The 16,662-nt window shown below is 38.5% G+C and overlaps 3 protein-coding genes across 4 annotated transcripts; 1 reads left to right on the forward strand and 2 right to left on the reverse strand.

The window, feature by feature from the left end:
- Nucleotides 1–2,903: 2,903 nt before the first annotated feature.
- LOC129566229 (uncharacterized) lies at nt 2,904–9,923 on the reverse strand. The gene is made up of 3 exons (XM_055441975.1): nt 9,404–9,923; nt 8,979–9,119; nt 2,904–8,899 (listed from the first exon to the last, which is right to left on the reverse strand). Exons 1-3 carry the CDS (start codon nt 9,498–9,500, stop codon nt 3,108–3,110), a joined length of 6,030 nt encoding a protein of 2,009 aa, XP_055297950.1. The 5' UTR covers nt 9,501–9,923; the 3' UTR covers nt 2,904–3,107.
- On the reverse strand, nt 9,805–11,020 carry LOC129566240 (DNA-directed RNA polymerases I and III subunit RPAC1). The gene has a single exon (XM_055441995.1). It carries the CDS (start codon nt 10,903–10,905, stop codon nt 9,883–9,885), a length of 1,023 nt encoding a protein of 340 aa, XP_055297970.1. The 5' UTR covers nt 10,906–11,020; the 3' UTR covers nt 9,805–9,882.
- Nucleotides 11,021–11,430: 410 nt separating this feature from the next.
- LOC129566232 (uncharacterized) lies at nt 11,431–16,662 on the forward strand. Of its 2 annotated transcripts, none has more exons than XM_055441982.1 (6): nt 11,431–11,810; nt 12,901–13,075; nt 13,211–13,514; nt 13,591–13,798; nt 13,881–14,116; nt 14,198–16,662. In XM_055441982.1, the coding sequence occupies exons 2-6, from the start codon at nt 12,915–12,917 to the stop codon at nt 15,422–15,424; spliced, it is 2,136 nt and encodes a 711-aa protein (XP_055297957.1). In that variant the 5' UTR covers nt 11,431–11,810; nt 12,901–12,914; the 3' UTR covers nt 15,425–16,662. The 2 variants fall into 2 exon arrangements, with proteins under 2 accessions (XP_055297957.1, XP_055297958.1); XM_055441983.1 differs by lacking the exon at nt 11,431–11,810 and adding an exon at nt 11,833–12,484.

The following is a 16,662-nucleotide window of genomic DNA, read 5'->3' on the forward strand; positions in this document are numbered from 1 at the left end:
ATTGTTGATGAAATCCATGACTCGTAAAGCAGTCGATCAATTCACAGTTCTTTTTTTTCTACTTCTCTCAAGCTTTTGAATATATAACGAATGATTTTCCCATTTTTGCTTCCATTCTTTCAGTTGTGAATGAAGTGGAAAATGTATAGTATTTATTTTCTTCTTTTTTTTGGGAGTGTTTTTCAACATGTGCACTTAAGTGTGGCAACGATATGTCACATTTTAATAACATCCCATTTTAATATAAATAAAACTTCCCCAATATTGCCTCTGGAATGCGATGAGTCTCGGATTTTATTCGCACATTTAAACGAATTCCCAGATTTAAACCGGAACATACCAAATGAGAACTGCAATTTGAATTTCGAATTGAACATTTTTATGTTTATTCAAAATAAATTGCTGTGTCTTGTTTTATTTCGCTACTCTCTTCGTACAAACTACGTCAAAATACTATTCAAAGCCCTGGGAGGTAACAAAGTGCACAACATATTTTCCAGCACACCACACACATATAGACTGATACACAAACGCTCGTGAGACGAGGCAAAGTGAGGAGAAAACTCTGTTGCTGAAAATGGCCGTACAATAAATTTCCGATTTTATTGTGTGAATGTTTATCTCGTAAATCCAATAAAGATATTTATATGCCGTGAGCATCTTCTCTTGCACGCACCGCACACATATAAAAAAAAAGCCAAATATTAAAAAGCCGTATATTTCTTTTTAACGATGATGACGGACAATTTACTGTTTACAATACGACAAATCTCTTGCCCTTAATTCGATACACAACGAAAATCGACTTTAAATCACAAATTTGTGTGCGAACGGAGAAATGTAATTTGTTGCGGTTGATATGGCAATTTTTGGCCTCATACCCACTGTCTTCAGTGCATTTTCTCTCTGTGTCACTATGTCTCATTCTCTTTTTCTATCTGTCTATCTGGCAGAAACAGAAATAGCCGAGTAAAACATTGTTTAGATGTCAAAGAGAAGATTTTCATGGAATTTCACAATTGTTTATTTACATTGTGCACACAAAATTCCGTAGTTACAATGACAAACCGAGCATAAAAATGCCACAAAGCGCACAGTTTTTGGGGGAATGGGAATGGGAATGTGGTGGTATGTTGGTGTTCTCGTCGTCGTTGGTAATACATTAAATTTTGAATGTCTGTTGAAAATATGTCGAGGCGAGTGAGCGAGCGAGTGCGCGCGCGTGCTCCATGTGGATTACAATGAGTTGCAAAAATTGGATGAAAGTAGCGGCTGGTAATGGTTTTAAATAAATGAATTTTATGTAATTTGTGTCATTCAGTGCGGTGGTTAAGCAGCAGTGACACACGGTGGCCACACAAACACACAAAGTCGCACAGCTACATTTTGTGAAATATTATTTCAGAATGAAGATGAGCAAACCAAGCTATTGTCGTTCGTAATGATGATGGCACAAGCCAGAATAAATGTACTCTTTCTTACGCGAAAAAGTTCAAAATAATCATTTTCAACGCGAACGAAACTTATCTCTTCTTCTTCCTGATTTAATGCGAACCAAGGCCAGCTGTGAGAACTTTTTTTTTATTTTGATGGAGTTTCGTTGTATTGTCTCATACTCTCCATCTCTCGTGACCGATGAAAGGGAAACCAGAAAAAAAGGAAAATTTCCGCGAGTATTGACTGCCTTCATAGAAACTACAAATTGTTTCTCTTTGCTCTCGTCATATCGACCATTTTTACACCATGACCAACAACATCTTACCTTTTTTTCTCGCTAGATACATGACCTTGTTACCAAATCGTGAATGTTTAATTTGAATTTTTCGTACGCAATATCTGCGCAGCAGCGACATTCTTGCTAAGCCCATTAAAATGAATGAAACCGGTTTCACACAGATTACAATTGTTGCCTTAGGATTATTTTGTCGAAATTTTTCCAACAATTCCGCCCTCGACGTTCAACGTTCGAAAGAAGTGAAAAAGGATTTGTGTTAAACGCCTGCCGAGACGTAAATATTTAATTTTAATTATAATTGAAACAGACCTCAAATATTACGCACAACCGACGCCAAACACTGACGCCGCGACACCCACACACAAAACGGCCCCATGCAATGCTTTATGAATGAAGGAGTTTTTATTCTTCTCTTATATAAATTCATCTTTGCAGTCTTGCGTGAATTTCAAGTTTGAGACACGCAATCGATAACCCAACGCAACTTGTATATTCGACCGATTCAGGTGAAATAGATACAATTCTTTTTGTTTAAAGTTTCCAATGGAAATACTCTAGCTAACTCTTTATTTATCTTCGAAATTTTCGTAATGATGATGCAAAACAAGGAGATGTTTAACTAGTAAAGTTCAATAAAGCGGTTCCTTTAAGACAAATGGAAAGGGGAAAGTGAGTCAATAGCAATTAAGAACTCTTATTGGTTATTCGATAAAAACTTTAAAATAATACCAACCAAAGAGAATACATTGAATGTTCCGTTCGTTTGTTTGATTCAATCAAAAAGTTCTCTCTTTAAGCAACTCAAAACACAAACACACCGAGATGGAGCGAGGTAAGAGATTGAAGCAAGACAGGTGCAAAGTATTAATTTCAATTTCATGAATTTTTATTTATCTTTTGCATTTTTTTTTCATCAAATTTCATACGCTTTTCCCTAGGGGGTAAGAACACAAGCGCTTGAGACGAATCCGTACGAATATTTGTGAATTTGTGTGATTGTGTATACGAGACATTCACAGCGCAGTGAGTGTACAACAACAATAACAAAGCCACGAACGCATGAATATGTGAGAATCTATGTGAATCTCACAACTTTTTCCTAGCCCCTAGGCTTTTCCCTTCATTTCAAATAAAAAAACCTAAAGAGAAAAAAAAAACACACAAAGAATTTTGATTCAGAGAGGAAAAAATCGCAACAATTTATTTCATTTCATTTCCGTTTAAATTTACGTTCCATTTTCTGCGTTAACTTTGCTTGATTTGTGTCGTGTTATTTTTATTCATTCTGAATATAAATCATGTCATTTATTTAGCAATGGGAATTTCGTTTTGACTGTAATCGCATATGATTCAACGATGATTAATTAGGTTTTCACGAATGTTTCGCATTTTGCCAGCAAATGATGATTTCACGGAGGCTCGACACAATGAAAATCGTCTGTTCGTTCAGCGTACCGTATTCCCTGAGTTTGCGGTTATATTCGAATTTACCTTCAGTGCTTAGGTATGCCTGTGTGTTTTCCATTAGGAAATTGCAATCCCATGCCAAATCAGTGTTCACATATCCAGCCATACATTTGATCAGATGTGTAATATTTTCGGTGCTCAAGAATTGACATCGATTTCTCTTCACAGCGATTGATTTCAATACATTCACATAGCGTACGAAGGAGACTTCCGCAATACGTTGCGATAGATTCGGGCAGATTTTCAATAGAATATGTAGCATTTGAATTTCAATGCTATTCACCGTATTCGTTCCATACTCATCTCGATTTACGGCAACCGAATTGTACAAATTATTGAGAATCGTGCAGAAAATATCCAAAAAGTCGAATTGAAAGAATTCAATGTTGTCGGCCACATTACTTAACCAGGGTAAAATGCCAACGACGTCAATCAGAAGTTTGGCTGATTTTGGAATTTTTGCGGCTGCATTTACGACCGTTAAAATTTGAATGTTACGTTCACGTGTGGTTGTTGGGGCGCCATAGTAGCCGAGCAATGCTTTGAAAATGTGATTTGAAATTAAAACATTGAAATCGTTGGTTGTTTTAAGGCCGTCTCGCAACACATCCAAAATAAAACTGCGATGGATATTGTGGTTAACATCGGGGCTATGAAATAGTACATTAAATTCCGGCACCGTCATAAAGTCAAACGAATTTTTTATCAACAAAAATGTACTCAACGGACGATAAAGTTCGCTGAGCGGATTCATTAGTGTGTTGATGGTACGAGCGAAGAATACACCGGCAATGTATGGTATGCGTGGTATGCGATGCTTTTTACGTTTTTGTGCTTCAAGCGTAAGGTTTTGCACACCGTTACGAATCGCATTAAAGATATGGATCCAGAGTTTGTTATCGACAAAACGTGCACTTTCCATGTGGTTGCGATAGCGTTGAAATGCAGTTGCGGCCGCCAATCGCATATCTTTGTCCGCACTCGATAGGCAGGCGAATGTAATGGCTAGCATTCCATTTTGAGCGGGTCGAAGTGGTTTGGTGCAGGCTTCAGGCGCAAATGCCATTTGCATCAATGGTATTAAAAAGGCGGGATCATATACATTTTCGAATGTTTCATCTCTTCGTGCCGATTCAGTGAGCACAGTTGGATCGATGCGGTTTTTGTATTCACCAAGTTCGACTAATTTTTCCACGGTACTTTTTGCGATGCTTACATTGTTTGAATGTTCTTGACCGATGATTCCGTGGCATGTGAAGTCGACAGCGGGCACTTGGTCGATGACATTCAATTTACGCCAAACGGGGAAATTAACCAATGTATTTTCGGAAATATCGGCATCAAAAAGGGCCATCACTTGATCCTGTGGCTCTTGCAACAACGACGGTTTCGTACTTGAATTCAACGAATAATAGCTCAAGGCATTCTCACCAAAAATAAACGGTCGATATTTACGCATATCACACTCGTTCCGTTCGTACATCTGTAATATGGCCAAAATGTATTGATCGCTGAATGACATCTTGCCTTGGTAACCGGCCAACAAAATTGGTATGTGATTCGATTCGATGACCTCAGCATTTTTTCGCACCAAAACATACAGCAAATAGGCTAAATTAGTTTTGAGCTGGGTCTTCTGTTGCATTGTTATTATGTCGAAGAAACTTGGATGGGACACCACCATTTCGAAGAAGAGCTTAGCATCTTCGTTGTTCGCATCGTTCGCATAGAATTCGTTGCAAAGATAGGCGAAAATCTTCAACAAACCAGCGGCATCTTCCTTAATTTTGTTCGTATCGTCCTTCTGTAGACGCATGCCATGCTTCAAACATGATTTACCCAATTGTATCCAAAGTTGTGTGCCGCATATTTGTTCGTATTCCAACTTTAACGATAGCGCCGATGGCAAAAGTTTTAGTTTCAGCTTTGTCCAATCATACGCAATATAAATGAAACAATTGACTTTCTTCATATCCAATGGTTCGTGTTTCGATAGCGTTCCAAACAGACGAACAAAAATGGCCAAAAAGTTTTCGTACGATTGCCGAATCGCATCCACATTGTCGCTGTGCATCAACACTTTCAAGTGGATGGATTTTATGATTTGTAACTGAAACACGTCGGCCCCTTCGAAGTTGACGGTTTTCTTTAGGAAATCCGTACACTCTTTGATTGACATACACTTTTCAATCAAAAACACCGAACTCAACACATTCTCCTTGTAAATAACGGCCGCCTTAGCTGGCTTCTCAATCGTTTTCATAATACCGTTTTTGTATTCTGCATACAATTTTGCCAATAGTTTATCACTTAAGTCGATACGCTTGACGGCAACCACATTGAGCAATGGATAGATTAATTCCTTCTTCGGCATATTATCCTCGATTAATTTCGGCAAACCATCGATAAGGTTGGTTTTGCGTTCAAGCAATAAGCATGCTAATTTGATGACGGCTTTATTTAATCGCTTCGCCCGGAATATGGCGGCAAACAAATCGTCGTGCACGTCAGACAAATGATGATAGTACACGGAAAGATAGGCAACTAAAGCTTCTTCAATTACTTGGTAATTAATTTCGACGTTTACATTCGAACTAAGGCACACATACAGTTCACTGATGCCGGCAATGATGGATGATTTCGCAGCACGTTCCTTTAGTTCAGCCAGTCGACGTAATGCATACGAAAGGATGCCCGCATAAGTAGAAATTTCATTTTGTGGTGTCACAAAGTGCTCGTAATTTAGTTGCGACAAACTTGTAAGAATTTCACAGCAATTATCGGCATCTAGATGGAACGTGTTCAGCAAATCGATGAGGTTTTCATGTGTCTGCTCCGATAAGTTCGCTCCCTGTTCAACGGAGACGACAATTTGATTGCTTATCTTCTTTCGGTAATGCACTAAAATAGCATCCATCGCTTCGGTGTACTCCATATTTTTCACCGTTTCATACACGAACCGTGTGATTTGACTCTCTTTCGACCAAATGTCAAACGATTGCAGCAAATAGTAACAGTTGGAAAATACATACTTTAATGCTTTTACGGATGGATTCACCTCTGATTCATTGAGTTCGAAACCGTGTTCATTTGTTTCGCGTGCGGTGGCTGCAATGACATCCAGTATTTTCCATAATTCACTCAAGTATTTAATGGCCTGCGTGCATTGTTCATTAGTCAATGTGTTGTTTTTATGGCGTTGATTGGTGACAAACATCAAAGTGTAATTCAAAACCATAATTTCGGTTTCGTTCGTTAGTGTTGGACTTAATTTGTAGTCAGTGCCATTGAGGTTCACCAATAAATCATTGCTTTTGTCAGATAGTTCGGTCGTTTCCATGACAGCTGTCAGTTGATCATCGAAAATGCTTACGAGTGTGTCGTGCGAATTTTCCATCAACGATTCATACAATTTGCTTAAGCAGTTCGATGGAAATTCCTTGGGGAATTTACCCGCTTTCGATTGTACAATCCATTTTTTCATGTACGATGAATATTTCTGGGCTATCGGCTCAATGGCATAATAAACGGATTCCGGTGACGGCAAATAGTGGAATAAATAAAATGCAACTGTTTCAATGTACTCCAAAATTTCCGCCTTTTCGTCGTTCTCTTCGTCGTCGTCTTTTGTGTCGGGTAGCTGTTGAATCGATTGAACGACATGCAAGAAGAATGGCCGCAATGTGGCCACATCCAGTAATCCTTTTAAGGTGGTGCCTTTCTCGATGTTTTCAAATGTTTCGGTGAGATTTTTATCCAGCGACGACGGTAGTTGCGAATTGATTTGCGTGATTTGGAAATTATTTGCATCGTACGAATTGATTTGTTCGACAAGAAACTCTCTGACCGAAGTAAGTGAATCTTCATCGATGTGGTCGATGGCGGCCAGCCATAAATCGATCTCAAGTGGACCATTTTCGAATAAGCCCGTGTTAAGGAAGACGGTTCGAAGTAGGTGTTTCACTTCAGTTCGTTCTTTCGGTGCCCCAAAGCGGTAAACATTGAAGAATGACTGGATAATTTGACCGAAGAGTTTCGTCTTTGGCGAAAGGGCCTTTGGTTCGAGTGCCAGCATTAGTTTAACTGCTTTGAATTCAATGCGTGTGCTGCTCTCTAATTCACGGTTCAGTTCATAAATCGGTCCCAAAATCTTGATATAGTTGATAACCGATGATGTGGTGTCAATGAACGATGGTATCGATTGTGTGATTATCAACAGCAAATCCAAAATGCACTCCAAATGCTCGAACATTTTCTCACTGTCGGCCGTCTCATCCACTTGTGACATGTGCAACGACAGCAGAATATTCTCCACTGTTGGACAAAGTGTCAAAATGTGGTTGATCAAATCGAATTTAATCTTTTTCAACTCATTGGCCCGATGGACGTTCCATTGGGACATTTTGAATAGATACTGATTGCATTGTTTGAACATCAAATACAGTAAATTCGTTGATTTCTGGCGAACGTTGAGTTTTTCACTGCGAAGTGTGTTTTTATTTCGAAGTTGTTGCAATATTTCTGGTGCCATACAAATGTCTTTGATTAGTTCGATTGTTTCCTTTGCGTTCATTTTGTCGTTTTGATACTGAATAATGTCGGGTGTGAGTGAGTCAATCAATTTTGCAAAGAAATCCACTGCTTCAAACCAATTGTTGTTCTTTTTAAAGGAGTCGAGGCAAGAGGCGTGTTTTTGAACGAATTTTTTCATCAGCTCCGGACATGCCTTCAATATTTCAATGACCAAGTTTGCTTTGTATGAATTGCCCATGAAATGATCCATTTTGACCAAAACTTCCTTTTGAATGCCGTTCGACTTGAGCTGACGTTGCCCCAGGGTTTTGAATGCAATTCCGTTCTTTCGTGATGCCAACAGTTCGCACAAAAACAAATAGACAGTGTCACAAACAGTGTTTTGGTCATCCACATTTATGAATTGTGCCGCTTTGTCCTTAGTCTTTTTGTGTGAAATGGCTGCAAAATATGCCGGGCCTTTCCATTCCAGTAAACGAATTAATTCATTGACAACATTTGCGGTGAATACTTGCACTTTTTTGGTTTTCGAAACGACGCCCGATTGCAGCACAAATTTCAAAAATGAGTTCAACACCAACAGTACGGTCTCTTTGCTATCGTATGTCAATCCCGACAGCAGTGCCATCAGCATTTCGTTGCGGTCAAGCAAATTTTTGATGAGCACATGATTCCCTTCGATGATGAATGACAGAATGAAATAAATGTAGCATGAACGCACCCGTTCCTCATCTGGTAAATTGGCTTCGTTTCGATCGTGTGCTGTGAATCGCTGCAGAGTTTCCGAATTAAAGGCAACATTAAATGTGGTCAGCAGTTCACGTCCCAAATGAGGCGCCAAATAAACCGTATCAGTTAGCAATTTCAGTACTGACTTTTTGTGCGTGGCATAATTGGACGAGAGCAATTTCTCGATGCAGACACGATGATTGTTCAACACATACGCACACACTTCAACCGCATCCCTGTTCAAATGATTCTCTTGGTTCATTTTCTCCATTAACACCAGGTGCAATGCACTGAACACATATGAAATATGGAATAACTCATTTTTATCCACTTTATTTAGCACTTGCGCTATTTCAAGCGGTTTGCCACCGCTCTGCAAGAATTGTGGAACTATTGTTACATCTGACTCCGCTTTTTGCAAGAAAATCCGGATTTCTACAATGAAAATCAATATTTAAGATAAAGTCGATGCCAGAATAATTGATTTTTTTTAAATGAATGAGTCGCTGTTTACCTGTGATAAAATCATTTCTTCGGAGTGCATCACGGAATTTCTTCGGAACAAACGGTTTTTTGGACACTGGGAGTGGTGTTTCTTCTTGCAATTCTTCTTCTTTGTTAGCTACTGCAGCGTCATTGTCTTCATCTGCCAAACCTGAAATTATAAACGGAGATTGATTGGTACACGTCTAATAATGACTTTTTGTCATTTTTTTTTTCAACTTTGAATTCAAATTTCATTGGAATCTGTTTTTTTCGTGAATAAAATTAATTCAATAAAAAAAAACCAATGAACTCATTGATGAATTTCAAACAATCCTCCCTTTTATTTCTATTCCAAGACAAAAACGGTCAATTTTCACTTCATTCCGGTGGAATGTTCATCCATACCCAACAATTCACATTGAACATTGTATGATTTGAATGCATTTTACTTACCCAATTTCTTATCAACATCATTTGATGTGGTTTTTAGCAATTTTGCAGTCACTTCATCTCCGTCGTCACTTTTGACGCTAATTTTTCGCTTTCCCATGACTCAATTTTTACTAAAATATTCCGTATAAAAATATTTAAAAAAAAACTTTTTGTTTGCATCCACTTGTGCCGCACTGTATTCACGTTGAGCGTATCAAAACAATGTACAAATTCTTAGGTTAAGTTTACCATGCGCTCATCATCTGTCATGTGCGGTTTTGACAGATAAACACACAGACTTTCGGTTAAATGAATTGATATTTGAGCATTCAAAACAAAGTTGAAAATATGATTATTTTTTTTCTCTTTTTTCCTATGAATACATGAAATGAAAATATAAATAAATCAATAAGCAACTCCAATTTATGATTTCTTTGACTTCATTTTATTAAAAAGATTTTTCAAAAGTATTTTATTTGAATGGTATTCCTAGAGTAAATTTATTGTTGATCGGTTCCGTCCAATTCGTTGATCAACTGTCGGCATTTCTTCTTCAAAATTTTAACAGCTTCAATGAAAATATCGTGCGGTGGATAGGCGCCGACGGATTCAACGGTAAAAATGAAATGGTTCCGAATACGTGCGATGTCAACGGTGTTGGCCAAATGTGGATAGCGGTAAACATTGCGGCTGCATGAATCGTATCTTGCTTCTTTAACATAAGCTTGTCCATTTTCGTTGATTTCAATAACGCCCGGACTGAAGCATGATTGCAATATTTTTGCATCTTCACCGGTGACCGTTTGTTTCATTGTGATTTCGGGCAATAGACGATAAGTGGCTGTTGACACGGGTGAAAATTTTGCATGATCCTTTCCGATTCCTTTCACCGCCAGTAATTTAATATCCAATTCATGTCCGGGTCGCATTTTACTGATCAAAATTTTGTCGTGCACTGGGCCAACGTCACTTTCACGGAACATGGTGCCTTGTTTACCTTTTGGCACCCACTTGATCATGCCGGAATAAACTTTTTCATTCTCGTACAAATTGTCGGGTAGTGAGGTGTCTTTTGCATCTTTACGGCGAGTGCATTTCACTTTCAACTTATATTCCAATGTGTCTTGATCGGTGCCATCGTCACTGGCGTCTTCCGATTTGTATTCAAAGTGCTGTGGATTGGCTTTCAGCGGTATCAATCCCAATCGATGGGCCAATACTTCATCTTGAATGATTGACGTGTTGTTGTACATATAAACTTTTTCAATTGCCATGCTCGGCACTTCACTCAACATCAATCGACGAAAAGCATTCGCAATGCTCGGCAAACATCCAATCAAATCAAATTCAAGCAATGGCTCTGTGCCAAGTTCATTGTATGCCTGTCGTACAACAACAATACGAAATTTTCGCTTGAAATCCTCAAAACTCCATAGATCGTCAGCCATGCCGTAATCGTGAGCATCTTGTTTCACTTTATATTCGGTTAAATAAATCCTTGGCTTTTCCTTGTCCACTTCCATTTCGAAAACAACTATTTTGTTTCTTTAATTCAAAGTAAACTAAAATTGAAATATTTTCAATTTGAATGCAAGTGAATAACCACGCTGTTTTAGTATACATTGACAGTGTCACAAGTCTAACATGTGTTATTTTGACGTTCCATGTGTGATGGAACTTTTAAAGGTTTCGCCAATGACAAGTCAATGATTGAAAACAGCGCCATCTGTCGATGAAATTGAAATGTGGTTTGAAGAAATGAATAGAATGAAATGATTCCCATTTATGGTTATCGATTTTCATGAGAGAAAAAGAGTGGATAATGAAAAACAATTGATAAAAAAGATAATAAATTGTGATAATTTTATCGATTCGTAATCAATTTAAGTGATATTTTATCATTCAATTTCCTTATCTTGAAATCAAACCATCGGTTCGGTTGATTTTACCATTGGAATCGATTTGATTGGGCGCTTGCGCGAAAATTCAAAATTTTGCTCATCAAAGTTCAATAAATCACATGGATTGTTGTATGGTTCGTCTGCGACGAACAAGTACACATCACATTAAATTACAACACATACATTTGTTGGCTTGTTGTGCTGTCCTTCTTACGCCAAAGCATTCGTTCCATTCTGGCACGACACACGCTCTCTCTCTGAGCTTATCCATACGTGTGTGTGTGTGTGTTTGCGAGAGAGTGTATTTGCCCAATTTGTGTGTACAGCGTTTTTCTTCATATGTACTCTCTCGCGTTGTACAAACGGAATCCACTCACGACTTTTCCTTCAACTGGTGTGCGATTGTATTTCAATTTGATGTTTTGTGAGAGTCTGGTCGACCGAGTGTGACGGAAAATTTCAGTTTTTTTTATTTTTGGTTATTTGTGTGGTGCATCCGAAAGATAAATTCAAGTCTCAAAACAATGGTAAATCATTTGAGAAAATGCTTATTGAAATTTCATACAAATGCAAAGGGGTCAAATGAAAATCAAGAAAATTGTACGATGGTTGGGATTGTGTGTGATTTTGCCTTGAAACGCTCAGGTGCTTGAGTGAATGAGAACAAGTGTGTAAAATGAACGCCACTTGGAAATATGCTGAGTATGGTGTTCTGTGTTGGAAGTGTCACTGTTTTTTGTGTGTTGCGTGAAAATCAATACAAATAAATGTGTTGTCTGCACAGAGTGTGATCTCGATTAGACATACACTATTGAAATTTAAAGTGACTTTTGCAGCGTGTGCTTGAACGCGCTGATGAAAAATGATTTTGATTTAAGTTCAATAAGAGTGCAGAGAGAGAGAGAGAGAGAGAGAGAGAGAGAGTGTGAGAAGAAAATTTGTGTTGCTTCATTGTTTCGACACGTTTCGGGCGTTTTTTTTACTGTGCAGTATCAATCGCAAAATAGAAGAAGAAGAAGAAGAAGCAAAAAAGACGATAAAATCTGTTATGCTCGGATGGATAGAGAGGAACGAATATGAGGCCATGATGGAACAATACCAATTTCCCGTTCTATAGTAGTAGTGTGGTGTGTAGTGTGATATTTGGTTGGGCTTTGGCTGGCTGCCGAGCTGCTTGTGCATCTCCGTCTCACTCTCTCAAGTAAATTAGGCTAGTCGATGAATTTTCAATGACAAAGTTTCTCCATGTTTCAGAATGAATCACAAAGTATGCGTAAACAAAAGAAGTGCATAGCGTTTGTTTTTGTGTATTCGCTTCATCTAGTCTCACACTTGTATGATTGTGAGAGGAAGAGAAAAAATGATAAAATATTTTTTTTATGAATTGGTTAATAGATTTTGACATGACCTAGCCTATATTTAGGTTAGATTTTCACATTGGTGAGGTATTCATTTCAACGGCATAGTGCAGTGTACACACACAGCCATCACCTGCAATGATAAATTAGGTCCATTTCAATTGAATGGCCTCTAAAATAAAATTCTGGGCAAACTACGTGATATTCGTTGAACGGTTGATTGATTGAGTTTTAATAACATTTCAACACATCTTTTCAGACGTTGTGTTAGCAATGGCCAAACACCAGCGTCGGTCGTTTGCTACAGATAAATCGCCACAACCATATCATGATGAAATGCGTCGACAATCCTATCACCAGAAATCGAAATTGGTGACAAAACCGAATTTACGCTACGCGAAAAATCCAACCAGAAACGAGTCACACAAAAACAGGTACCATAAAAATCGCATAAATTATTCAAACGGTCAACCCAAAACACATTTTAATATAAATTGATCTCTTTCTCTTTCCCTCTCTCTCTCTCTCTCGGGTTTTTTTCTTCTCGTCTCTATTCCAAAATCGTGAAGGAGCCCAAGAAACGAAGGCCATCATGCGAAGAACAAAAATCAAACATATCCGCATCATCGATCTCCCCCGCCTCAGGCATTCAGCCCTCCCGATTCCTATTACATAGTCAATGCAACTGAACCACCAACTTTAGAGCAAATCGCTGCCGAACGGGAACGCATTCGTACCGAATTCTTTTCCACCTATGATGCCATGACTGGTGTGCGAATCGCCACAACGCTGGGCGGATTTTTTGGCTTGATGGTGTTTTTAGTAATTTATAAGAGCCGCGGCGAAAGAATCGAAACAATGAAAGCATTAAAGGTAATTGTGCTCTGTTGCATTTGACTCCATTTTATTGGTTATGTGCGATTTTCTAATGCGAAATTTGCATTTCAAGGACCCTAAAATTGCTGCAGTTGCAGCAGCTGTTATGCAAGAAGAAGAGGATCGTGAACTGGCCGAGGCGATGGAAGCAACTGGACTGTCTATTTATCCAGATGATTACGTGGACTCGTTTCCATATCGCTCGCGAAGCCGCATGATGTCACTCGGCAATGTAAGCGCTCCACCCACACTCAATCAAACTGGTCGGTTTTCATCAATAGGTGAGTTTAATTTAAATCACAAATGCACGGAGGCACGCACTCGTTGAAACGTGTGATTAAATCACGCATGTCATCATTTTAGGCGGTTATAGCAGTTTATTAACACCAACTCAGCGACGTTTTTCTTATGCCGGATCTTATCGTAAAAGCAATTCAGTTGAATCATCTCGTGTATTTTGTGCCTATCCGATAAATGAAAGCTTTGATTACTATATGGAAAGTGATGGAGACGAAGCCGATGACGAATTCGATCAAATCACCAGCAGCAATGATGTGGACGATCGACCGCAACAACCGTATCTATCTGCGCCACAGCGGGTAATGTTTCATGCCTTGTGAACGGCTTTAATGTGGAAATAATGAGATCGTAAACCAATTTTATTGTATTTCTATAAATAGGGAAATGAATCGCGGCGTTGCAGCAATATAACATGCTGCTCAACGGAGAGTTCGTATTTGGAACGAAGATGCTCATCAATAACATTAGGTCTAAGCCCATTGCCGGCAATTTCTTCACGATGTCCAAGCACAACAAATATTTGGGATTATGTTCATCAGCCGCCAGACATTCAATTAACCCAACCAACACCACGTGTGTCACCGTGTTCGAGTGAACGCACTGACCAAAGGCACTATCAAGATGGTGGCGGCGGCGGTGGTGCTGTGAATGCCCGCCGTTGGAAAAAAGCACAAAGACGACGCTCAATTGATCAGGAATCATTTGATTCGACCAGTACGTATCCGGAGCGAAGCCGGCGATTTTACTATGATGAAATCGAAGAGGAAGAACTGGCCGAAACCACAGTATTAGCACAGCAAATCAATAAGTTAGGCTTAGAAACCCGATGTTTAGACGACACTATGCTTAAGTACACGTTGAATAATACATTTCAAACTAATTTGTTATCGAATCGACGAGCTCCATTGGCCTCGATCAGTTCGCTGAAAATGTCATCGATTGATTATCAGGATTCGGATTTGCGAAGTCCCGTTTCGGATTCAGTATTTGAAGAGACGTACGCTGACACCGACGACGATATGGATCAATTTAGCACAGATACCGATGTTGAACTACAAAATACGGAATTTTTGCCACTCAAGGAAATCAAGTCACGTTCACGAAAGTCAAATTCAAAAACAGTTGCACGTGTTGAACGCGCTGCTGAAGTTGATGCATCGACCAGCACAAATAACATATCGATTGCCATGCAAACCAGTTTTACGACAGGTTTGAATAGTGACGGCGTCGATTTGAATCAAGAGACAATTTGTGCGATTGATGAGATTGGTCCACAAGTTCAGAATAACAATCGAAATGTGGGCGAAAGTGCAACGCCGAAGCTTTTCCATTTATCGAGTAACAGTAGCAGTGAGAATAACAACAAGTACAGCAAATCCACCGGTAATATGGCGCATGAAACATTGGCCAATAAATTGGATAAAAGTCAATTTCTATCGGAACCATTGAATCTACACTATCGAGCCGTTGTCGAAGAGCCAACACCGCTGCCATCGTTGCACAAATCAAATAGCAAAACCAATATGAGTACGCTACGAATGCCATTAAAAGCGAATTATTATAGTAGTAGCAGCCGAAGTAGCAGCAGCTGCCACAGTACCACATAGAGGAATACCAAGCAACCAACAAACACACACACACACACACATTGAACAATGAGCTTATATCATAGTGAACAAAACTCCAATCAACTGAGAGACAACTGTTACCAAAAAAAACAAACAAACTGAAAACATATTATTAGAAACAACTTTTCTAAAGCCTATCGTCTTTACACAATACGTAGAGTGAGTCTCACAAACCAAACCAAACCAAACCAAACCAACCAACCAAAACCATAAAAAACGCAACGCAAAACTGCATGTTTGCAAGCATCAACTACATCTATATAACTTGTTAATTCTTCTGTGATTTTTGATATGTCCGTGTGAAATGTTTCGTCATACGGCTTAGGAGATACATGTTTTATTACAAACAGTTGAAGAAGATGACGCAGATGAAAATGAGTATGAGTGAATGGAAGAAGAAAAATTGAAATAAACAATTAACTATTTATAGCGACCCAAAATGCCATAAACGCCATTTTCTTGCGGAAAATATCGGTAGACATGTATTTATTAAAACAAACCAAATGAACATAGCGAGAGGGTTTTTATTAGAGAGCTTTTCAGAAGCAGATACATATTTGTCTAGCTAAAAAACACACATACACACATACACTAGCTAACTGTTGGAAAATGGCTCCCGGAAATGAGCCGTTTGGCCCCCATTTTTGAATATTGAGTTGGCGGCTTCTGAATTACCATTATGCCATTATATCCGACACAATATTAGATGTAATCCCGACCTCCTCCCCGAAGAGAAACTATTAAACATTGCCATTTTGTAGCCACAGCAGCCACACTCAACCATTCACCACCGGCTTCAACCTCATTTCTGGGAACTCTTTTCACATGAACAAACCAATGGTTTTTTTTGTTTACTAGCGAAGAAACATTTAAATGAAATGAAACAATTGCATTTACCAGAAGAAGAAAAACCAAAAGGACATTTAAATAAAACCATTAACACAAAAAAAGGAAATTGTCAAGAAAAAAAAATAACAAACAAACATTTTAGCGACTAGGTGTAGTTGATGAATTTTTATTTTGCCTGTTGTTATGTCATTTTCAAGAAAAAAAAACACATGAAAAAAATCTACGACAAAAAAAATTAACAAAATAACAAGAATAGCATGTACTATGTTGAATGTCCAAAAAAAAAAATCAATGTGTAAGAGAGAAAAATTAAACAAAACAATGTGAATTAATGTTAGAAATAAACACCTTATTTATTACTTATCCTG

Source organism: Sitodiplosis mosellana, unplaced genomic scaffold, assembly GCF_009176505.1.
Source record: "Sitodiplosis mosellana isolate CC-2019 unplaced genomic scaffold, AAFC_SMos_1.0 Smas_scaffold_3, whole genome shotgun sequence".
NCBI lineage: Eukaryota > Metazoa > Arthropoda > Insecta > Diptera > Cecidomyiidae > Sitodiplosis > Sitodiplosis mosellana.